The sequence below is a fragment of the Ambystoma mexicanum genome, chromosome 8, assembly GCF_040938575.1.
Source record: "Ambystoma mexicanum isolate Mex_15411 chromosome 8, UKY_AmexF1_1, whole genome shotgun sequence".
NCBI lineage: Eukaryota > Metazoa > Chordata > Amphibia > Caudata > Ambystomatidae > Ambystoma > Ambystoma mexicanum.
The window spans coordinates 1,681,140,975-1,681,166,500 of NC_090929.1; the positions used below are offsets into that span (position 1 = coordinate 1,681,140,975).

General features: G+C 46.5%; 1 protein-coding gene across 1 annotated transcript in view; it reads left to right on the forward strand.

The window, feature by feature from the left end:
• Positions 1-25,526, forward strand: part of BTBD16 (BTB domain containing 16) — a 1,066,677-nt gene that overhangs the window by 404,555 nt on the left and 636,596 nt on the right. Inside the window, exon 8 of the mRNA XM_069611979.1 lies at positions 19,592-19,720. Within this exon, the coding sequence (XP_069468080.1) occupies positions 19,592-19,720 (129 nt within the window). The remainder of the gene's footprint in view (positions 1-19,591; positions 19,721-25,526) is intronic.

The following is a 25,526-nucleotide window of genomic DNA, read 5'->3' on the forward strand; positions in this document are numbered from 1 at the left end:
GCGGTGAACATCTCTTGTGCCTTTCTAAGTTTCAACAAAAAGGAATGTTCCTTGAAGCAGTACATTTTTAACCAAAACGATACATTTACTCAAATCTTACTTCAAATAGAAAAACACACATAGTAGTAATTTTGAATATAGTGAATGCAATTGTATACAAGTACATTCTGTAGTTTCACTTCTGATGAAAATAACAGAGCAGCAAACAACTTCATTCATGGAGATGATCAGCAGAATGACTTTGCTTTCCGGTGTGAGTTATTCAAACTCTTCTTCAGGAAATGTCATCTTAAGCCCTTTAACTCGATTTATTTTATTTTAACCTTTTTTTATTAGTTAATACAAACAAACCAAAAAAAACAGACAAAGGTTTGGGTGCTTAATAATTGCATTTGGCAGAACATTAACATCAGTGCACACATATCCTAACTTACCCCACCACCTCTCCCTTTCCCAAACACTAAAAGAGAATCCCTCACCCTACCCCATAACGGAAACTAAAAAGAGGACAGAAAACAGGTATTAAACCATGTCTGGGGCAATTAAACATTGTATATCTCGATCCGGTATCCCTTCCAATATCGGCTTTCACATTGTCGGTTTGCGTCAGGAACAACACAGAGCATATATTGTGGGGGTGCACAGCTTCAGAGAAACAAAACAAAACCACCAGTCCAAGACCAGATCCCCCCCTATAGTCTCACTATCTTCCACAGAGTGATGATCCGAGAAGCCCAGTCCCAACATAGTCCAACGCAAACATCCCAAACTAGCGGATATCTGATATTAAATATGTTGTTCAAATAGATCTCACAACCAATCTGACCTGGGGGACCCATGACAATTTCTACAGGCTTGTCTCGCAAATGAACACAGCCTTGATACCAGGCCCACCCACATGACTCGATCAGGTGGATTTTTTGATTCCCATTTAACCAAGGTAGCCTTACGTGTTGCTGCGAATAGCATGATATGTAGATACTTCATCACGCCAATCCTCCACCTCTGCCCCAAATAGCATAGACCCAGGTGTAAGAATTGGAGCGGCCCCCAAAATGTGTGTGATCCTAGTGAATACCATCCCCCAGAATGACGGAATCTTAGGACAAAAAACAGTGAAAATGTCCCATCGGCCCGAGCTGCCCACATCCCATCCGACACCATGGTGCATTTAACAGCTTCATCGCATATCACTTAACTGGGGTATGATTTGTATTTGTATTTGTATTTATTAAATTTTATATAGTGCTTTTAGCCAAAGCCCTTTACATGAAACAACAGGAAAAACAATACATTACATTACAAGCAAGTTGAATGAACTCATGAATCAAGTAACTGATAACAATATACGGAACAATTTACAGTGAGACCGTCAGAATAAGCTTGTGTTGATTAGGACAGTTGACAGAAGATCAAAGAGAACTATCAGGAAGAAGATTGGAGTAGGTGAGATTTTAGAGAAGAGCATAAGGGGGAGTATGAGGTGATGGAGTGGGCAGAAAAGAGGGAGGGAGTTCCAATGGAGTGGAGCAAGAAGCTGGAAGGAACGAAAACGGGATGGTGCACAAGGAACGGGTGGAACAGTAAGTAGGAAGCGGTCAGCAGAACAGAACGGGCGAGAGGGAGAGTAGAATGAGAGGAGAGAGGAAAGGTACGTGGGGCAGGACCATAGAGAGATTTGAAGACAAGACAGAGGAAGTTGAATTTGAGATGAGAATGGAAGTAGAGTCAGCTAAGGGAGGAGTAGAAAAGATAGAATCGTGAAGAGAGAGAAGACAGAGAAAACAGATGCCATAATGGTAGATGGATTTGAGGGGGGCTAGATATGAGGAAGGAAGGCCGAAGAGGAGAGCAGAGCAGTAGAAAAGTCGAGAGAAGATTAGAGAAGATATGAGTTTAGTGGTGTGAAAGGTAAGGAAAGGTCTGATTTTGCGAATGTTTTAGAGGTGAAAGCGACAGGCACAGGAGGTGAGAAAGATGTGGTGAGTAAAGGAGAGGTTAGAGTCGAAATGGAGACCAAAGTTGCGGGCGAAGGGGTAGATGGGGAGTTGGAGGGGAGAGGATAGAGGGAGGAGGGTAGGGAGGAGGGAGGGTATTGGCAGGGAAGAATAGGACTTTGGTTTTGTCAGTGTTCAGGGTGAGAAAGTGGGAGGACATCCCTGATTTGATGACAGAGAGGCATGATGAGAATTTATGATGTATGTCGGGGGTAAAAGATGAGAAAAAGATGAAAAGCTGGGTGTCGTCGGAATAAATGTGGTGAGATACCCCAAAGGAGGAGATAATAGGAGCTAGGAAGGAGGTATACAGTGAGAAGAGAAAAGGGCAGAGCGTGGATCCTTGGGGGACACTGTAGTCAAGGGAGAGGGAAGGAGAGGTGCAGCAGCCCCAGGAAACTGCAAAGGTGCGGTTGGCTAGATATGAGGTGAACCAATTGAGGACGGAGCCACTGAAGCCAAAGGAGGAGAGAGAGGTAAGGAGTAGAGGGTGATCTACAGTGTCAAAGGCAGCTGAGAGGTCCAGGAGAATTAGGACAGAAGAGAGTTTGGAATATTGGGCAGTGAGTAGGGTATTAAGAACAGACGTGAGAGCAGTTTCAGTAGAGTGGTTGGGGCAAAACCATGATTGAGTGGGGGGGGAGAGAGAGGTTGGAGACGCAGGTTGAGAGTAGTGAGTAGACTAGGCATTCGAGGAGTTTGGATAGGAAGGGTAAGAGAGAGATGGGGTGAAAGCTGGAAGCCAGTAGAGGGTTGGCTGAGGGCTTTTTCAGGATAGGGATGATGGTAGCGTGCTTGAAGGCAGAGGGAAAGGTAGCGGTGGTTAGACAGATGTTGAAAAGGAAGGTAGGGTAAGGGATAAGGGTAGGGTAGATTTTGTGGATGAGAGAGGTGGGAAGAGGATCAGAGGAAGCAGTGGTAGGGTGGGTTTTTGACAGGAGAAGGGAAACCTCAGAGGTAGAGATTGGAGTGAAGTTGGAAATGGTGGAGTGTGGGGTAGCGTGAGATGGAGAAGAGGGAGTGTAAGAGTGGGATTGTGAGATGTCTTGACGTAAAGTGTGTATCTTGGAGGAGAAGAAGTTAGCGAGGTCAGTGGCTGAAAGAGGAGAGGCAATAAAGTGGTCAGGTGTGGGGGAGAGAGAAGGCGAGTCAAGGTTTGAAAGATTTGGCGGGATGGGAAGATGGAGTATGAAGGAGGTCTGAGAAGTGCGTTTGTTTAGCAGAGAGGATGCAGTTGTCAAAGAGGGTGTTTACGGCAGCGTCTTTCAAGGCGTCGGAGGATACGGTGCATGGAAAAAAGATGTGGAGGGAGCCAGGGTTCGGCAGGTTTACAGCCTTGTCTGCAGAGAGAGAGGAGAAGCGAGTAAGAGGGGGGAGGGAGGAGGTGCATGAATCGAGGAAGTGGGAGGAATTAAAGTTACGCAGGTCGTGTCGGGAGAAAGAGGTGGAAGGTGAGGCAGGAGGGAGAGAGGGGGGGTGAGGAAAACAGAGAGTAAAGAATGGTCAGATAGGTAGCTTGGGAGGTCTGATACGGCAGAGGCAGTGAAAGAAGAGATAAAGATAAGGTCGAGAGTGGAGCCGGAAGAGTGAGTGGGTGGGGTAGGGAGAGGGGTAAGAAGGTAAGAGTCAAGTATAGATAGGAAGGGGGAGGTTTGGTGAGTGGAGGAAAGATGGAGGCTAAAGTTGCCAAGCAAGATTAGGGGTGTGGGACTGCGGGAGATGAGTCCAAGGAGGTGGTCAATGTCACCGTAGATGGATCCAAGAGGGCCAGGAGGGTGGTAAATGATGAGGAAAGATATAGAGTCCGGGGAGGTAAAGATTTTGTACATATATTCAAAGGAGGGGAAGACAGGAAGAGGTGTGGGACAGGGAGTCGATAGGCACTTGGGATGGAAAAGGAGACCGATGCCGCCTCCACGGCAAGTGTGGTGGGGGACATAGGCGAAGGAAGAGGAGGAGGAAATGAGAGATGCAGGAACAGATGTGTTTTGGGGGGGTCCAAGTTTCAGTGATACAGAGGAAGTGAAGCTTAAGGCATAGAAACAGGTCCAAAACAGCAGCGGCCTTGTTACAGAGTTATCTTGCATTCCAAAGGGCAATGTCGATGATATTGAAGGTGTCTGTAATTTGGGGATAGATGAGGTTGTGGTGTCAAATTGGGGCAATTGGGCGATGGACCATGTGGGGTTTGGGGGGGTTAGGGATAGTTGAGTATAAGATAGTCATAATGATTAGGCACAGGGCTTTGGGGGAGGGCCAGACAGTAGTGTGGAGTGTGGGAAGGGAAGGTGGAGGGAGCCAGTGGGTGGTAATACGCATACCTAGAACCCAGTGGGAGTGGAGAGACGGTGGGCCACTATGTCGTAGTTGGGCATGCAATGATATGACTTCGCTTGGTTGAAATCTACAGCTGGGTGAGTGGTGCAGTGAAAGGCAAGAGGGAAAGGCTACTGATTGATGAATGAGGTTGGGAGGAAAGGTTGAACCTAGTGGTGGTTGGCTCAGTAGTTATTCTTTCCAGTTGGAGAGTGGATGAGGGTGGCTTGGCAGATCAAGTCATATAATAGAAGCGGCTGGGTAGATCAGGCTGGGCAGATCAGAGTCATATAATAGAAGCACTGTATGATTTTAAATTGAATTTCCCTATTACCAAGGTTATACGACTCTCCTTTATTCAATTAAAAGAACGCATATAAATCCCCACTGTCTAATTCGATCTCCAGATCCTCTGCCAATCTTGATGCTAGTGCCAAGTTTCTTTCTAGATTGTTTGGAATGTATGAAAGATAGAAGGCCTTAATTTTCGGAACGTTAGAAGAATCAAAGGCAAGCTCTGATTCACAAGCCGTAAGCTCTTGATTATCTGTGGCCTCTGAGATCTGAGATTCTATCAAAGAAATCAGTGCTTGATGCACTAGCCATTCAGTCAGTGCCAGGCAAAAAATGAGTCTGGCTTCCTCAAATGGTATCAGAGTATGACCATCAAGAAGATCCATAACGCAAACATGCTGCTAGTCTTCCTCACATCTAAACTCTGTCTGCCTACCTGAGTGGGTTTGCAAAAGAGCTCGAAGACTAAGCCATGGTGGGACTGTATTCATAGAGAAGTGAAAAGGGAACTTTTAAAACAAGATACTCAAGGTGACTGTCTCCTACATGTTCCCAAAGCTCAGTCCTAAAAGAATAGACCCGGTAGCCTAAACCTAAAAACACAATCACAATTTTATTACAAATTCATATAGGATAACATCTTACGAATACTCACATTTGAACAAAAAATGATTAGTAAAAGGACTAGTCATGTGATTGGACTTCATGAAGGGGTGGAATGGCATAATGTTAATATCTCCGAGATGTATTTATTTTTTCAGCTAACATAGCTCTCAACTCACACGCTTTTGGTGGGTGTCACCGCCTTGTAAAGGGCTGACTCACTCGCCAAGACTCCTACACGCCCATTCATTCCATTCATTCTCTTCTTCATTTAAATATATCTTGTTGATCCCAGACAGTAGATGTAGGTACCCTCTCTTTGAGTTGCCCTGGGGTATTTATTACCTGTGTTATATCAGGGACTGTATCCGTATCAACCCCAGTGAGTATGACTATTTGGTGCCAAAGTGTTAATGTGGCCGCTACGATGGGATGATTTTTTAAGTGTTTTGGGAGTCGAATTCGGGGGGGGGATGATTTCTTGAGGTGTAAAGAGTTGTAAAATAGCCAATTCGATAACCCACGAGCTAGATGCATCATCCACATTAAGCCAAGAAGTAAGATTTCCAGGAGGGGAGTGCAAGCCCCCCTTCCTGTTTGGTTGCATGCAATAGCTTGTTATTCAGCCTCGCCTTTTTATGCCTCCCGATCTGCTTATCTAAGTCCTGAATCATATTCGCAGGCATAGGTAGAGGAATTATCTGGGCCAGATATATCAGTTTTGGCAAGGTATTCATTTTTACTGCTTTGATTCTACCCATAATGGCTATAAATCTAATTTTGATCCAGAATAGACAACAGAGCTAGGCAGCATCCCATCTGCATCCTTTGTATCCAACCACCCAACCGCACCACGATAACTAGAAGTTGTTTGTTGCTATGTGATGTTCTATTAGAACTAGGATTTGAATAAATGTTTCGAAGGGATTGTGTCCTCCGACCTATTCCTTATCTTTGATAGATCATCTCCCAGCTTGCTGGCCTCGGAAATGTTTTTTCAGTAGAGGGCACTGCGCGTCGACGACCCTGGAGCTGATGTCCCTCGACGGCCTCCGTATCAGCGCCGACGTCACCACGCGTATAAATAGACTCGCACAGCATCCGTTGCTCAGTTCCATTTTTCCGCGCTTCGTGGGGCCTCGGAATATCGTTGCTCAGTCCTTCAGTCAAATATATCAATTATTCCTCGTGAATACCGACTTGTACTCGATCGCTTCCTCACCCGAACCGACAACTCCACGGTCCGGCTTCAAAAAATGTCGAGACTGTGGAAAGAAAATGTCGTTGACGGATCCTCACAGGATCTGTTTGTGGTGCCTGGGAATCGAGCACCATTGTTCGGAGTGCGAGGACTGCATGTCCATGACGGCGAAAGCCTTGAAGGAGCGTAAGGGAAAGCTCGAGAGAGGTAAGGCAGTTAAAACTTCTTCGAAAGTTTCCTCGGCGGAGTCGAGACATTCGTCTCCTCGCCATCACAAAAGACATTCTCGTTCTAGGTCTCGAAGCAGTTCCCATCACTCTTCGAGATCTAAGCATTCAAAAAAGAGACGTTGAAGATCCCCTTCCTCGTCTTCATCTTCTTCCGTTTCCCCAAAAAGGGTCTCCCACAAAACATAGCTCTCAGGCTGAGTGTGAGGAATTCAGGAAAAATATGCTAAGCGTCTTCGAGAAAGCGGCCTCGACCCCCTCGAAGACTGCTGAGGGTGATACCCTGGGTGAAAGACCCGAAAAATCAAAAAGCCGCGAGTCGCAGTACACAGCGAAAGAAGCCACTCGAGAGCGTCACAAACCCTCGAGTAAAGGCAAAGTTGCGTCTTCGACGCCGTCGTCGAAGATCCCTTCGACACATAGATCGGCGTCATCAACGCCGTTATCGAAGGGTTCTTTGACGCACAGGTCAGTCGAGTCGACGCCGTCTTCAACGCCGACGTCGACGCCGAGAAAGGATAAACCCACGGCCACCTCACAGCCAGTGGCCATACGCAGAGCCTCGAGCACGAGAATGTCGTCGACAACCTCGAGTAGAATCCCAAAACTCTTGAGTTCATCGAGGCCTCTACCACCTTTCTCGACGCCTTTTTCAATGGCTTCGATGGCTTCGAAGCCTTTAACGTCCGCGTCGACAACGTCGACGTTTTCGCAGCCAATCATGACGAATTTGGCTCCTTCTGCTCTGGAAATGGGATTTATACCATTTTCAAGACCTGATCACTCCAGAGTCTTATCTTCTATTTATGAAGAAAGGGAGGATTCGGATCAGGAAAGACCTTTTGAGTTGCAGGGATCTGCAACTCATGCACCAGAGGAATTTAATTCTGAGGAAGGTAGCAAGTGGGTTGGACACTTCCCCAGAAGTGGAATTTGCCACACCAGACCCAGGGGAACATGCTGAAACCCCTTATAGAACCTTGATGGCAAGGATAATAGAGTTTATGGGATGGTCCACATCCTCACCTGCTTTTCAGCAAGATGACCTCACAGACATCTTGGTCAAAGATCCACAGGAGGATCCTGTGGTGCCATTTCATGCGGCATTACAAAGGAGAATATTGGCAAACTGGGAAACACCTGAGGTAATCCCGGCGGTTAACAAAAAATGATCAGCTAAATATCGGGTGTCTTCTGCTGACCCTGAATATTTATCCAAACACCCAACTCCGGAGAGTCTGGTTGTTCAGGCAGCTACTTCAGCAGGTAGTAAATCGGCTTACCCTACTGTTCCACAGGACAGGGATGATAAGAGATATGACTCTATGGCCCAAAAAGTCTTTTCCGTATGTAGCATGGCGTTGAAATCCATCAATGCTACTTGTATGCTCGCAAGGTTCAGTCACACACTTTGGGAGTGTGCTTCATCAGCGGCTGACTGCCTCCCGCAGGTAGAAGAAAGGGAAGCGTTTCTCAACATCATTAAGGATGGTAAGGACGCAATGTGCGAATCCCTTCACTGGCATCGATTCTGCTGACAGCATCAGCAGGGCCATGGCGGCAAATGCAACAACCAGGAGATTTGCTTGGTTGCGAAAGTCTGGTTTTGCTCCAGATGTGCAAAGCAGACTCTTGAATATGCCCTTTTACGGCTTTTCTTTGTTTGGTAAGAAGGCGGATGACAGTTTAGAAAACTACAAACATCAAAGGCAGCAGCAAAATCCTTAGGAGCTGCAATCCGTCAGACACCATATCGCCCCTCAGGAACCTCTTGGAGAGGTAAGTCCTTTAGCTTTCATTCCGCATTCGGAAAAGGCAGAAGACAGCCGGTTCAAAGGGGCCAGAAAAAATTCACCCGAGGTGGACGGGATAAAAATACAAAAGCCGCAGCAGGTGCCTCTTTACCCTCGGCATCTGCATCAGCCGCCTCCAAACCGCTCTGAGGACTCTCCTCACAAGATACCAGTAGGGGGCAGGTTAACTCAACATCTGACGGAATGGCAGGCTATTACGTCAGATGCTTGGGAATTGGAGACAGTTGCCCAAGGTTACTGCCTGCCCTTTCTACGCATCCCTCAGAGTCATTCACCGGGGAACAGCTCTCTGAAAGTTCCAGATCCGCTCCTCTTGCAGGAAATTGTAGACCTGCTAGATAAAGGTGCCATAGAACCGGTACCTGTAGCAGAGAGGAACAAGGGCTGGTACTCCCCCTACTTTCTCATACCGAAGAAAGACGGAGGACTGAGACCTATCTTGGACTTACGAGAATTGAACAAGTTCCTCAGGAAGGACAAATTCAAGATGGTAACTCTCTCTCAGATCCTTCAGGCCCTCCAGCTCCAGGACTGGCTGGTATCTCTGGACCTCCAGGATGCTTATTTCCATGTGCCAATCCATCTCAAACACAGGAAATACCTGAGGTTCGCAATCGGCGGCTCTCATTATCAATTTCGAGTTCTGCCCGAGGGTCTTCACCAAACTAATGTCGGTAGTGCCTGCAAGTCTAAGGAGGGAAGGGATCCACGTCTACCCCTACCTGGACGATTGGCTGATCAGAGCTGTATCTTCGGAACAAGCTCAGATCAGCTAGATTATGTCTGCCACTTCCTTCACAATCTGGGCTTCTCCCTCAATTTAAAGAAGTCACAGATGATACCATCACAGAGACTCCAGTTCATTGGAGCGGTCCTGGCCACTTCCCTGGGAAAAGCCTCGACACCAGAGGTAAGGGCTCAAGATATTCTGCAGATGGTCACCAAGTTTCAAAATGCCCAACGTCTCCCAGCCTTTGACTTTTTGAGGTTGCTAGGCCACATGGCATCCTGCATCTTCCTTGTGCCAGAGGCTCGCCTGAGAATGAGATCTCTTCAGTGGGCACTGAAAACTCAGTGGTCGCAGTTCTCAGGGAGAATGACAGACCTCCTTCAGGTTCCGGACAAGGTGGCTCGAGACCTTCAGTGGTGGGCCTGCCAGGAAAACATCTTGAAGGGGGAACTGTTTTGGCAACCATGGCCGGAGATAACAGTAGTCACAGATGCCTCACTCACGGGGTGGGGAGCCCATACCAACGACTTGACCATCAGCGGTCGTTGGTCTCCATCGGAGTCCAGACTACATATCAACCTGTTAGAGCTGAGAGCAATCAGACTAGCGCTGAAAGGTTTTCTGCCATCTGTACAGGGGAAAAATGTCCTTTGTTGAGGTAGTTCAACACAGTGGCCATGAACTACCTCAACAAAAGAGGAGGCGTAGGATCACTGCCACTGTGCAGAGAGGCAATGCAGCTCTGGTTTTGGGCAATTCAAGAAGGAATCTCTCTATCGGCAGTTCACCTAGCCGGAGAGAAGAACTTGACGGCGGACGCTCTGAGCAGGCAGGGCACAGTCTCCCACGAGTGGAAACTAGCTCAGGAAGTCCTTCAGGAGATCTTCGCCCTTTGAGGAACCCCTCAAGTGGATCTGTTTGCCACCAGTACCAACAGAAAGTGCGATCTGTTTTGTTCAAGGGAATTTCCCCCGAGAGGAGCTCTAGGGGACGCGTTCGTAGTGGACTGTGAGTTTCCACTCCTGTATGCGTTTCCACCAGTCCCTGTCATTCCTCAAATGATCAGGAGGTTGAGAAGATTCCGGAGGACCATGATCCTAATTGCCCCAGACTGGGCCAGGAGAACGTGGTACCCGGACCTTCTAGACATGTTCATCTGCCCTCCAATTTGTCTTCCACTCAAGGAGAATCTTCTCTAAGAGAAGGGAGGTCAGGTTCTCCATCCAGACATCAGAACCCTCAACCTTCACGCCTGGCTTCTGAAAGGTTGAGATACAAGGATTGGGACCTCCCTGATGACGTCATCGAAGTGTTGCTTTCGGCCAGAAGGCCAGCAACAAAGTCTTTATACCGCTGCCGTTGGAACAAATTTTGCAGCTGGTGTAGAGAAGAGAATATCGACCCCTTTTCATGTGGTACACCAACGGTGTTATCCTTTCTACTCTACTTGGCAAATTCAGGCCTTCAAGTTGGCACTATCAAGGGCTATCTCGCAGCGCTATCGATCTTCAAGCGCACTGCGGAGGAGCCTTCGTATTTCAAATGACCCTTAGTAATACAATTTCTAAAGGGATTAACTAATGCCAACCCTCCAAGACCTTTCCAGGTTCCTTTATGGGATTTAAGTTTAGTCTTAAATTTCCTGATGGGTACTCCTTTCAAACCACTCCACTCTTGTTCGCTAAGATTTCTCACCCTTAAAACGGTCTTATTAGTGGTTTTAACATCTGCTAGAAGGGTGAGCGAATTACAAGCTCTATCTTGTAAACCCACTCATACACTTTTTCATAAAGACAAGTTTGTCTGTCCTACAGGTGAAGCCTAATTTCCTCCCAAAGGTGGTTTCTGAATTCCACATCACTCAGAAAATTACTTTACCTTCATTCTGTCCGCCTCCCCATCTGGGGAAAGAGGAAGAAAGGCTACATAGGCTGGACCCAAGGCGGGCTTTAAGCTTTTACATCAGCAGACTTGCTAGGATTAGGCAAGCAGACCAACTGTTCATGGGTTACCCAGGGCACAAGTTGGGACTACCGATAACAAAACAAACCATTTCCAGATGGATTATTTTGGCCATCCTGGAATGTAGTAAGAAGAGAAGATTCATAGGCTAACCCTGTTCTAACCGTATGTAGAAGGTAGGCTTGAGAGAAGCAGGTTGCCAGTGTTTAGATGCTGGCAAAGGAGGGTCAGGGAGAGAAAATTTCCAAAACAAGTAGATTTATTCAAAACATTATTGCACACTATAAAAACAGTAAGTATATAGAAACAGAACCTATTCAAGGGTTTACTTGAGCCAAACCTCAACACAAAATTAGAACTGTTTTAAACATCACAGTTTAAAGTGGAGGTTAGTAACATATTGTGTGAAAAGGGTTTACATTACTACTTTTAAACAGATAGTAGTATTGGTTGCCGACACAAAAATATGTTTCCAGTGCGGGGTGGAGTAAGCCTTCACTTAAGCGTAGTGGTGTTGCAGAATAAAGGGTCCGGACTTTCATCAGGACGTGGATGGGAGGGGCGATAAGGAATACGTCGGAGGAACATCCCATCGAAAGAACGTTACAAGGTAAGAAGTAACTTGTTCATCTTTGTGTTTACACATTTACTGCTTCAAGGAGGATATATGGGTTGTGTACAACAAGTGTCAACATTAGATCCATAATGTGGCCTGGGTACACATATTTAATTAGTTACTAGACTCTGTTAGACCTTATTACTTCTTGGCACCCTAGATCTTTTGAAAAATAAAATCCATGAGCTGTGTCAAGATATTTTTTTCCTTTAACACTGAGCAGGGGCGCTCCAGTGCTGGTAGGCCCTTTCTAGGTTTTCCACATGCTGTGGAACATGGTGTCAAAGGCATCAGCACAATAATTGGAGGGAGAGATCGGAGAGGGTTCCCTGGACACGGTGAACGATTGGAAGGAGGCGGCCTGTCAGGGCCTTCAGGCTGGAATAGATGCGGCAGACTGTTTTGGGCGGTCCATGGGGATGTCAACGGTTCTACAGAGTGCCTCTTACCTACAATCCTCGTAGTTTTTCCAAGAGGTACACTCATAACTTCTGGACATTGCCTTCAAAGGGGAGCATCTTGTTGGTCCCAAAGCCAACGGGTTTCTAGAAAAGTTCAAATAAACAATATTTGTAGCTAAATCCAACAGCCCACCCCATCTTTCTCCTTCACCTTTGGCTTAGGTGGAAGGGGGTCCCACCAATACACTCCTTTTGTGAAAAAGGTACAGTTGCCTCAGGCTAAGCAAACACAGAAGAGATTCTAATGTCCTGGCAAGGGAGCATCAAGAAGTCAGGCTGTGGCACCTTCAGCACCAGCAGTGACACTGGCTTCAAAACCTCTTTACCTCTTTAAGGTGTATTTGTATTTGTATTTATTTTATTTGTATAGCGCAAACCAGGCCCGGAGGCTACCGGGCGCATATCTTAGAAGCAGTGGTTACATAGCAATACGACATTTCAGGTAGCATTTAAGTTGAACAAGGTAATCAAACACATTGGTAATTCGAACAGCAATACATATGTCATCACGTTTTCAGAGTGCGGCTCGATCATCAGATGTGACTAGCCAACGTTTGGCTTTGTGTTTTAAAAGATTCAGGGAAGGAAGGTTCCTGATAGTAAGGGGGACAGAGTTCCACAATTTAGCTGTCAGAACTGAGAAGCTAGACCCACCGGCTGTTTGGAGCTTGTATCTAGGGATTAGTAGGCTCTGGTTAAGGGTAGATCTTAGAAATCGAGCTGGGGTGTGCTGCGTGAACCGTGAAGAGAGATAGATGGGGGCCAGGTAATTCATGCATTTGTAGGTCAGGGCAAGCGATTTTAGTGAGACCCTTTGGGTGACTGACAACCAATGAAGGTTCTTCCTAATTTCCGAGATGTGGGCTGATCTAGGGACATTGAGGGCTGCTCTGATGGCGTTATTTTGTATGATCTGAAGTTTGTCTAGGTTGCCTTGATTAGTGCCTTGGTACAGTGCATTGCAGTAGTCCAGTTTGGACATGACCAGGGTCGTAGCAAGGATAGTACAGTTATGAGTGGAAAGAAAAGGGCGACATGCTGTGATCAACTTGCAGGTGTAGGCGGCGGCGGCAGCAACTGCATTCATTTGTCTGTGGAGGGAGAGAGTGGAATCGAGATAGATTCCGAGAGTTTTGGTATCTTTGGAAACTTTTATGGAATTTCCGTCGATATTAAAGGAGCTGAACATGGGGTTCAGCTTGTTAAGTCTTTGCTGTGTACCTAGGATGAGGAGCTCTGTCTTGTCATTATTAAGACAGAGCTCATGTTTAGCCATCCAGGTTTGGATGAAAAGGTATATTTCATTTAGGGATTTCGAGTCTACCGTGTAATCGCCCGTGATGGGGATGAGTATCTGGGTGTCATCAGCGTAGTTAGTGTAAGTGAAACACAGATAGTCAAGCACATCAAACAGGGGTTTAGTGAAAACATTGTAGAGGGTAGGGGATACACATGATCCTTGGGGGACTCCGCAAGGGACTGGCGTAGGGTCGGCAGAGGAGGATGGGGAAAATACCTCATCTGTCTGTTATCCAGGAAGGATTGAATCCAGTTAGTGGCCTTGTCGGAAAAGTGGGCTGCCGTTTTCAGGTGGTGACAGAGGATTTGGTGGTTGACCAAATCGAAGGCAGCAGAAAGGTCTAATAGTAGAAGCAGGGCTAGTTTACCTTTGTCTTTAAAGTCCTCAATTTGGGTTTTGAGATCTAGGAGGGCTGTCTCAGTACCGTGCTTAGGTCTGAAGCCGGATTGTCTCGTGCCTAGTAGATTGTTCGTTTGCAGGTAGTTCTGTATCTGAAGATACGCTGCTCTATCTAAGATTTTTAGCAGAAATGCGACCGTCGTGAAGGGCCTGTAGTTGGTTGGGACCTCCGGATCTAAGGTAGGTTTTTTTAGGAGAGGGATGACCCATGCATCCTTCAGGTTGTTGGGGACCACTCCTGATTGAAAGGAGGAATTGATAAAAGTGGTGATCAATGGAGCAAGGTCATGGGCCGATTCCTTAATGATCGGGGCTGGGCTTGCGTCCCCTTGGCAATTGGAGGGTTTTAAGTTGCAGATGATTTTTTCAATCTCCGGAACGGTCAGCGGTGTGAAGCTGAACGGCACCGGGGAGTCTGGGGTAGTTATTTTAGGTGTTAGGGTGTTGCTGAATATAGGAGTGTGGAGGGAGTTTTGTTTGGCATTGATTTTGGATTGCAATGTAGTTATTTTGTTGAGAAGTGCGTTTTGTATATTATTGCACCACGTGCTATCTTTGGTGCACACGTCAGGGGCAGGTGAGGGGGATTCTAACTCTTTGAGAATTTTAAATTATTCTCTTGTTTTGGATTCTGCTTGGGATATGCGTAAGTTATATGTCTCTTTTTTGGCTTGAAGAATGGCTTCCTTATAGTTAAGAGAGGTGATCAGGAGGGAGGCTTTATTAGCTGAGCTAGGATGACTTTTCCAAAGGACTTTGGCCTTGCGCTTTTCTTTGCGCAGAGCGTTAAGCTGCGGAGTGAACCACGAATTCAGGTGGGACTGTTGTTTGGCTTTGCACATTTTTAGTGGGGCTATGCTCTCAATGGCTTTGGTCATCAGGCTATTGAAGGCGTCTACTAAGACAGTGGAGTCCTTGTCCTTGTGCTGCGAAGCAAAAGTGTTCAATCAAGGGAGGATGAGAGGAAGCAATTTCTCCCTGGTGATGTCCTTTTTATTTCGTGTGGGAATAGCGGGGGCTATGGTCAATGTGGGCTGGGGGTTGGTGGCTGGCAATAGGAAGGTAATAACATGATGGTCAGACCAAGCGCAGGAAGCGTTGGAAATGACATTGGTATTGCAATTGAGGTCAGCTAACCAGTCGAGCGTTCTACCCTTGTTGTGTGTAGGATCACGAATGCGCTGCTGGAAGCCTAGGTTGGAGAGGGTGGCGTCAACTTCAGAGGCCATGTGGTCCTTGGGATCGGAAAGACCGAGGTTGAGGTCACCTAGTAGCAATATCTGGGAGTTAGGCTTGGTGTTAACCGACAAGGTGGATGCAACATCATCAATAAATGAGCCCAGTGGACCTGTATACAAGGTGGAGTGTTGCTGTGTTAGTGGGAGAGAGGGATAGTTTTACTGATAGTAATTCTGCAGAGCTGAATTGCGTGTTGGCAGCAGCTCTCATAGAGATCTTGTCGCTATGTATGAAAGCAACTCCTCCTCCTTTAGACAAGTTGGATTGACGGTCATTTCTGATAATGGTAAAACCCTACGGCAGGGATAAGGCGAGGAGTGGGCCAGAGGCATCATGTAGCCAGGTTTCGGTAATGGCTAGGAAGTCGAGGTTATGGACAGTGATGAGGTCTGCGATGTCAAGGGCATGCGCCATAAGGGATCTAGCATTGATAAGGGCTCCCTTTAGCGCTGAAGTAGGTGGGGTGGAGGGGGGGGGGCTGGGTGCTGCTGGTGAGTTATGCTGAGGAGGGGCGGTGTGGCTGCGCTGAGTACAAGGTGGTCTGGGCAGTCTAGATCTGTGCCTGATATTCCTATGTTGTAGAGTACATGGAAGGTTGGGTGTAGGTTTGGTTGCAAAGTGTTTAAGCCACAGAGCTGGGTCATTGAGGTAAGGATTCGATGGAGGGTCAGAGCAGAGGAGCATGGTGGAGGGACAAGTGAGTTGGGGGTCGTGGTGTGTCTTGAGGATGCTAGCAGGGGAGCTAGTGTCCTCCCACACTTGGCGGAAGGGTCTCAGAGTACTACAGTAGGTGGCAAGAGTTCTCTACCGATGCTTGGGTGCTACAGTTGGTCGACCGGGGCTAATATCTTCCATTCCTTTGCAGAACCCCAAACAGACCTTGACACTTCCTACCTCAGAGCTTGAGTTGCAGCTCTGGGGCAGAGTTGGTCACACTGTTGATTAAGTGACCAGATGAGGAGGTTATGCTTTCAAAGAGGGAAACAGGCTAGTATTCTCATTACTTCTTAGCACCTCCGGGGCTTCTTGGACCTCAGGGCTTGAACAAGTTCCTGAGGAAAGACAAATTCAGGATGGTGACGTTGTGACAAATTCTCCATGCTCTACAAATCCTGGTCTGGCTGGTGTCGTTGGACCTATAGAATACCTACTTTAATGTACCAATTCACTAGAAAAACAGGAGGTTCTTGAGGTTCATCACCGGGAACTCACACTTTCAGTTGAAGATGCTTCGTTTTGAATTGACTTATGCACCCAGGGTGTTCACCAAGCTGATGGCCCACGTCAGGAGAGACACACTCTATGTCATGCGGTACATGGATGACTGTCTCATATGGGGCTGGTCACCTTACCAAGTATAGAGGCTTCTCAACGACACTTTTTCACTGCCTCACAGCTTGGGCTTCTCCCTGAATTTCTAGAAGCCCTACAAGACACCACCGCAGAGGCTTCAGTTCATCGCAGCAGTCTGAACTCATGCATGTGGAAGGCCCCCTCCCCACTGAGGAAAGCGTCTCCGGCATATAGCAAGTGATCATGCTGTTCCAGAACTAACACAAGCTTCCAGCCTCAGATGTTCTCTGCCTCCTGAACCTCATGGCTTTCTACATTTTCCTGGTGCCTGAGGCCATATTGAGGATGTCCTCCCTACAGTGGCTGCTTCATGGTCAACGATCGCAGTTTTCAGGCAAAATGTCTGTTGTCTTCAGGGTTCCCAGGGCAGTGGCCAATGATCTGTTGTGTTGGTCCAACTCTGAGTATTTGATGATGGAGAAAGGTTATGGACACCTTTGGTGGAAGCCCATGTCGTCACTGATGCGTCCCTGAAGGGTTGGGGCACTTGCTGTGGGGATCTGCAGGTGAGCGGGCTTTGGTCCCAGGTAAAGTGTTGATGCACATCAATCTATTGGAGCTGCGAGCTGACAGACTACTCCTGGCAGCTTTTGCACTGTCCCGTTCGGGGAAGAATGTTCGAGTCCTGACTGAAAACACAGTTGTCATTCACTACCTCAGCAAGAGGGTGGGGTCGGGGGTACGGCCATTGCCCCTATGCAGGGAGGTAATGCGGCTTAGCAGTCCATCGGACAGGTTGGCGGATACCCTGAGGAGGCAGGGCTCAGTATCCCATGAGTGGGAGATTTGTCCAGGGTCATTGCAGAGATCTTTGACCTTTGGTGAACCCCTGCGGTGGACCTGTTAGCAACAAGGGCCAACTTGAAATACAAACGGTTCTGCTTGATGGAATTTCCCCTGAAGGAGGCTCTCGGGCCGCCCTCTTAATGGGGTAGACGTTAGTACTTATTGTGTTTTTCCTATGGCTCAAATCATCCCGTTGGTTCTCAGGAGGCTGAGGAAGTTTCTGGCTTGCCTAATCCTAATTGTCACAGACTGAGCGAGGAAAACCTGGTACCCAGAATTTCTTGAGCTGGCCATTTGCCTAAATCGCCGTCCGCCTGGGGGGGCGGATCTTTTATCCCATTTGGAAGGTCGGGTGCTTCTTCCGAACCAAGAGTCTCTGTCTCCATGCGTAGATCTTGAGAGGTGAATGTTTGACATCTTGGACTTTATGAATGATGTCTTGAATGTGTTGCTGTTTGCACACAAGCTCTCTACAAGGTCTATATGTGTGCAGAAGGGGAACATTTGTGGCATGGTGTGGGGGAGATGTGATGACCCGATGTCATGCCCCACCTTGGTGCTCTTGAAGTTTATGTTGTCCATGGCCAAGCAGGGTTTACAGATAGGCACCATTAAAGGCTACCTACCTTCAGAACGGCTGGTGAATATGTTGCCTTCAGTTCAGTTTGTGATCCCAACCTGGGATCACAAATAATCACTTAATCTGGTTCTTTCGTTCATGATGGTGGCTTCCTTTGAACCTTTACACTCTTTTTCAATCAGTCTTCTTACTTGAAGACTGTGTTCCTGGTGGCAATCACATCAGCCAGGCGGGTGAGTGAGATGCAGACGTTGTCTTGTAAGGCCACATTTCTCCACTTCTTTAAAGAGAAAGTCACACAAAAAAGTGTTAGACCATCTTTTTGTCCAAAGTTGTTTCGGAGTTCCACAGTACCTAGAAAATTTCCTGTGTTTTTTTCATCACCTCATCCATCCAATCAGGAGAAGCGGCTCCATAGATTCAATCCAAAGTGGGTGTTGAGTTACCACAATGGCACAATTTCGCTGAGACAACCAGTTGTTTGACACATTTTCTCAGGTGCGTTTGGGCCATGTGGTGACCAAGCAAATGTTATCTCACTCGATTGTTCTATGCATAGCAGTGTACTATGAAAAGGTGTCGAGGGAGGTTCCTAATGGTACTCCACTAGGAGTGGCTGCTTCCTTTGCTCTGCAAATAGGGGTGCCCTTAAAGGATATCTGGCAGGTCACCGTGTGGGCAGCCCTTCTTACCTTTACAAAGCATTCAAGTTTGGATCTGTCTACAAGCAGGAATGCCAGTGTTGGAAGGGCAGTTTTCCAATGTTTTCTGGTATAATGCTTTTAGCCCTCCTCCCTCTTATCTACTGCTATGGGAGTGTATCGAGATGAGGGATCTAAGTGAGGATGTAATGCATTGAAGGGAGAATTACATACTGCTAAACTCCTTTTAATGGATTATTTTCCCACAGATTCGTCATCACCCTCCAAATCTTCCATGCTTCTGGAAGTTTTTCTTGTGGGTGAATTTTAAGAGGATTTAGTGAAGATGTACATGTAGTTCAAATTATAAGGTTTGTTGAGATTTCTGGGCATTAGGTAAAAGAGAGAAGTGATCCCTTTTATGGATTTTGGCTTAGTATGGACATTTTTCCCTCGGCTGCTTTGCTTCCCCAACCCCCACATCTCGTGGGGGTTGGGCAAGGTGGGAAACTGAGGTAGGAGGGTTTAATGTGTTATACGTAAGGACACTGATGTTTTGTCAGGGGTGGAAGAGCATGATAGCAGGGGAGAATGAGAGCCGAGGAAGGTGTTGTCGATACGCACTACACCTCTGTTGAGATTATGTGAGAGCCCACTGGAGGATAAATATCACCAGCTGGTGTTGGAGGATATCTATGCAGATGAGAAATCTGTGGGAGGAGAATCCAAAGAAAGGACAAACTGATATGTAATTTCCCCTTCTTGTCTGATAAGACCTAGATATCTAAAAATCTGACAGAAGATACTCCTGAGTGGGCACGATCCTATAGAACACACTACTTTGCCTTTTTCTGTTTCTTAGGGTCTCACATTTTTGACAATAGTTTGGAAAGTTTGTTTGCGCCCAACAAAAAGCTAGTTTGGAGAGCCTGTTTGGATTAATACTCTAGATTGCAGATTCTGATAGCTGTTTTTAAAACCTGGTCCTCATAACTGGTTTGTATAGTTAATTTAAAAAGCTGATTAAGAGAGCTGGAAGAATTTGCCTACTACAATATTATTTTCCCTGCAGCAGACAGATTGGATGAATCATCCTCTGACGTCTCCAAGCAAAAGGATACAGAATCCAGCCCTAAGAAGATGAAGCAGGAGAGAGTGGCAATCCAACTAGATGTGCAGGATGAGCTGGTCACCATTGTAGGTAATATACATGTGTGATATACCTTTCCCTGGATGGGGACCAACCCAACACAAGCTAGTATTTGTCTTTGTATCTGTATTTATTAAGGATAATGGGTCTTAAACAAATATTTGGAGTATGAAGGAATAGGCTGGAAAGTACTGATGGCAGGTAGTTTGCAGGAAAATTAATAGCCAATGAACAGTTGGCACATGGCCTGGTGGTGATGGGGCAGTTTCAATACATGCACCAGGGGAAAATGCATTTTTGGGCATCTGCTCAGTCTTTCAAAGAGGGTTAGTGTAATTGAATAAGGGCAAATGCAGTGGTGCAAGATGAGGAATTTGGGGGGGGTGAAGTTGTACTCGGGTAAGTGCTCCTTTGAGGTGAAGGAGATGGAGCTTGAATGCTAATTAAATGCGTTAATGTTGGTGTTGTTTTTAATGTTTGGCAAAGTGAGTTCCAATGTAGGGGTGTTCAGGTATGTCAAGGAAAACAAAAGGTTGAGGAGAGTGCCAGACCATTGGGTAGGAAGAGGGGAGTAGTGGGAGATAGAGGACGCAAGCTAGGGACAGGCAAAGCCATGAATGAAAGATTTAAAGATGAGGTAATATATATAGAGGGACCGGTTGTTCATGGATAGCCACCTGGCATGGGGAGACTTGGGGAGTGGACGGGTGTGAGGGGGGTTGAAGTAGATTGTAAATCCTGCATATTTTAAAGTTAAGTACTATGTCAAAGCGAGCACACGAGTAGCTGGGGAGAGACAGGAGGAGACACGGGAAGAAGTCAAGAGGGCTATAGTGTGGATGTAAGAGCTTTAGTGGAGTGATAGGTGGGAAGGGACAGATCCTATGTATGTTCATATGCTTGAGCCTGGTGGCAGTGGCCACGTAGGTGATAAAGTGCTGGGGTTTATTATTGTTTTTGAAGAGGACTCTAAGGTTCAAGCCTTGGGGGACTTTGTGAGGAGGTCAGGGGAATTATAAATATGGGATTGGAGAGGTTGAGGGGCCTCAGAGGATGGGGCCTAGGTGATTTTGATTTTCAGAAGTGTTGACCATTATACACTGCAAAGCCATCTAGTGATGATGGCAGGCATGTAGTTAGCGATCTTCAAAGAGAGTTCAGTAGTGATGGAGAGGGAGAAGACAATGGGCCTCATTTGGAGTGTTGCGGTAAGGCAACAACGGCGCCGGTAGTGCTACTGGCGCCATTGTTACCTCACTGCAACATTCGAGGATGTTCGCGGGTGCCGCTCTGGAACGCCTGGTCAGACCAGGTGTGCAGAGTGGCACCCGCGAGCAGTACTGGATGGCAGCAATGGCCCCGTTATCAACGAGGCCGTTGTTGCCATCCTCCCCATTCCCATTTAGCCCTATGGGGGCTCAAATGGGAATGAAGAAGTACCGAGTCTGGGTCCCGCGAAAGGGATTTACCGTCCCTCCAAGGTCAGAATGGCCTGGTAAATCCCCTTTTGCGGGACCCGGACCTGGACCCGGGTTTGTGGGTAGCCATGCCCTTCTTAAGGGCATGGCTACCTCCAAACTCGTAATGAGGCCCAATGTTTGCCTCAGCTGCAATCAGATGCTATATGAGCCCACTGGAGTATATAATTTTGCCAAGGGAGGAGGCGTAAAATTTAAAGTTCCTAGGATCAGACTTTTAGAGATATCTACTGGGTTTCGGATCAGCGGTGCCCCTGTAAATATAGATGGTATGGTCAGAGGGGTAAGAGGCAATCCAGGTAAAAGCAGTGCCCAGGTTAGAGAAGGTTTACTAGGAGAGAATTATGGTCAGCTGTGTCAAAGACAACGGATAGGACAAGGAGAAAGCAGAGGGAGGTGACCTGGGTCAGTACGGTCTTGTTTAAATGGCAGAATCTAGATTGGGGTGGGAAACAGCTCTTTTATTGGATTGCAAGACAAAAGGGGGAGTCAACTGGAGCACAGAAGAGGTTGACAATCAATAATTTGAAGTTAATTTCTAAGGGTGGGTGGGGGAAAGGATTGGGGACAGGAGGACATGGTAGTGATTGCAGGTGTAGAGAATGAATGGGAAGGGAGAGATGGGTAGATGGGGTGTCAGAAATAATATAGCTTTTAGAGGAAAGGTAGAGGGCAAATGTATTAGCTGAGGGAGTAGAGGCTATAGCTAATGGCTGGGTCTTGTGACAACGACTTTGAGGGTAGAAGAGAGTTGTGACAATGACAGTGGAGAGAGGCGATAAGGTGGGTGAAGTAGCTAGATTTAGCAGTGTGCACAGTAGAAGTGATTTTGAAAAGGCCCTTTTTGTATGCTGTAAGAAGTGCGGTGTGCAAGCTTTGAGTCATCTACAGAGGTGAAGCCGCATGGTACATGCACACCCACACACACATACTTACACACTCTATGGGCCAGATTCTAATAAAAAAAAACACAAATAAAAGGAACACAGAGAATACGCTCCTTTCATTTGCGCTCAATGCTGAAATGCTCAGGTCACCTCATTCTCAAAGATTTAGGAGTGGCTGGACATAAGCACAAAATAGGTACATTAGTCTAGTGTCGGGAATTTATGACAGGTTCCCACCAACCACATGGTTGCTGGGAGCGAATTTCACTGAGACGGGCCGTTAAAGGGCCTGTCTAAGTGAAATACTCAAGAGAAATTAAAAAGCATTTCCATCCCTGTTTGGGGGATGGAAATGCAAGTCATGATAGGGTCTGAAAAATGCAAAACCATGATAGGGTCTGAAACTTCACTGTCGTGATTTGCAGCTCCCCCTGCTCCTGTTTCGGGCATATGACACCCATTTCTTTGCATTTAAAAGCACATCGCATTTGTGAGTTCGGGATGTGCTTTTAAATACCTAGAAACACCCCATTTGTGCACAAATGTGCAAAGGGGGAGGAAAGGGAATCTGAATGAGCAATGCCTTTTGGGAATTGGGATGCCCCTTTATTTGGCGCTGGTGCACCTCCTCACTTGCTCCATAAAAAGGTTTTGATATTCTGACCCTATATCTCGTTCTTTCGCATCTGAGCAAGATCGCTGGAAAAACAGGTATTTATTTGCTACATTCATATGGGACGCTGTACTGAGTGCCGCAGAGGTTGACCAGATGTGTGCATTGCACAGTTGGTAGTTTGAGCAATTCTGAGGGTACTTATGGAAACCCAACAGATCAGCAGTTTTAACTAAAAGAAAGATCTCATGACATGATGCTAGACATGAGCATCTGCTTGACAGTAAGGGAACGTAGGTGGGAATAGGGTGGTTGGTAAAGAAAGAGGTTTGTAGGTGCCCTGAATAGAGCAATGAAGTGAGGAAGAGGGGCTGGTGTTAGGCAGAATCACCCGCAGTACCCTTTGGGAACACTACAGGCAATTAGGACTACAAGTGTAAGCACAATTTCACCTTTGGTTCAAGCCTTTACTACACAGTAAAGTGGTAGCGATGGCTGAGCAGCCAGACTTATCTCAAGAGTTTAAGTGAGCAGGAGAACAAGTTACACAAAGGACCAACTAATACCGTGATTCAAGTAAACACTTACTCAAGGTTTCTTGGTAAAAGAATATACATTTATTTACTCAGTCAGTTAGAAAACGTTACATTAGCATAAGCAGCTCAATATCACATACTAATAAACCAAACAAATCCAACTGGTAAGTAAACGAACAAGTTTAGCTCCAAATGAAGTGGGAGCAAAATGGCACTTCAGATACTTAATAAATGGGTAAAAAGACAAGGTTATAAGAATAGACAGCCCAAATACGTTCAAAGGCAGGGCAAAGGGTTTCAGTTAAATAAAACCAGCAATTCTTCTCAATAGGCCTGGGCCAAAGTCAATGGTTCAGAGTCTTTTGTATAGGATAGCACAGTTCTGGTAAGTAATGGTTAAGTCTTTGGCACGGAAATTAGAAGAATTTAGCTAAGCGAAAGGTTTGACTAATGTTAAGGGAAGTACAAGCCTTCGTAGTTGAGGAAAGTTTCATGCACTTTCTCGATGGCCGAAAAGATTTCCGGACCGTGTTTGCACAGTACCTTGTCAATGAAGAAAGCTGTAGCTGAGGCAGTTGTTCCCTTCAGTTCGAGCAGATCTTGCTGTTCCTGAGCTTCAGTCGTGGGGACAAGAAGGAGGACATCGGGAGGTTCCTGCACTGCCCAGGGATGAGGCCAAAAGCTGTAGCAAGACGTCGGTTTAAGGTGTGAGTGCCTAAAAGTCCACAACCTGCTTTCCTTCCCTCTGGCTATGCGGTTTTCAACAGCACTCTGATAAAAATTCGACCAGATGGGGATGGTGTCCAGGTGGCTTGCGAGTTGGTTGTTCCCACCAAACTCAAGGGAAGAAGTTAACCTTGAAGGGCTTCTCTGTCGATGGAGTTTCAGGCAATTCAGACCTGCAGCAGGGCTTCACCGGTCACCCGGGAGTTGCAGCAGTCCTCTTCCTTCAACTCGTCTTTGGTTCTTTCCTTCCAGTGGTCGACTCTGCTTTCCAAATACCAGAGACCTGCTTTTAAACAGTTTTCCCCCATTCATTCCAGCCTAGCTGTCACACTCACAGCAGGGTGGCTGTCCTTGCTGGACAGCCAGCCGGCTAATCATGCCAGAGTGCATTCAGGTCGCCTAGAAGACTAAGCACAGGGAATTTCGGGCACCTCCCTCACATCCTGTCCACCCCAGACACCCTGGCGCCAGAGGAGGGCTTCAGCACTGAAGCCTGCCAAAGGCCAACGAACAAAAGGACCAAACCTGATTTGGCGCGCAGAGACAAACACAAGAAGGAGCTTTCCTAAAATAAATGGTGAAAAAAGATGACCAGAGTCTGTTTTTACAGATAAGTCTTGGGCGCCATATTGAAAAACATGACTGACCCAATTTTTAGCTACTGTTGTTAGCGGTCGGGAAAAATCATGGTAGTTTGATCTAAACCACTGCCACCAGCCATTTGAAGTAGGAAAGGGTAAAATGTTACTGTTACATGAGTGTTTTGACTCGGTGGAAGCTAAGCAACCCCTCCAGCACTCTATAGTAAGATAGGGTGTGCTGGGTCAGTAAATTTAAAGAGACTAGTAAAGTCAATTTAACTTTACAGGCTCTGGGAGACGGAAGTCAGTCCCAGAGAAGGTATTTAAACCTTGGGAAGTCTGAAAGACATCCCTGTGCCACTGCACTAAAGGTGCTGTGTGACATACAGAAAAAGATGATGCCACTGTAGTTGTTTTAAAACTCCATAACCAAAGAACACAAAAGTAAAACACACACAAAATACATGAAAGAGTGAGAAAAAAGGCCCACACTCTTCCCAGGTAGAAAAAATCAAATCCTAGAAATCCTGCGAAGTTGCTGAGGGTCTCAAAAGGTAAGGGAAATTAGCACATATTGAGAATTCTCCCTAACACTCGCCACCATCCCCAGGCTAAGGGACAAAAGGATTTAGTTCACTCCTGGATGAATCTCCTTAATCCAGTCGGTCAAACATCCTGGAGAGACCATCTGCATTTTGGTGGTGACACTGTGTTCAATGATAAAATCAAACCCTTGCAGGCTGATTGACCATCTCAGTAGTTTTGGGTTTTCCACTTTCATTTGCATCAACCATCTCAAGGGTTGGTGGTCAGTCTGAATCACAAAAGTAGATCCATACAAGTATGGTCTAAACGTATTCAGTGACCACATAATAGCAAAGCACTCATGCTCAATGGTTGCCCACCTTGTTTCTGGTTCCTTCAGCTTCCTGCTGATGAAGCAAATGGGGTGCTCCCTACCTTTCTCATCCAGTTGACTAAGGACTGCACCTATACCTGTATTTGAAGCATCTGTCTGCACAATGAAGGTTTGGTT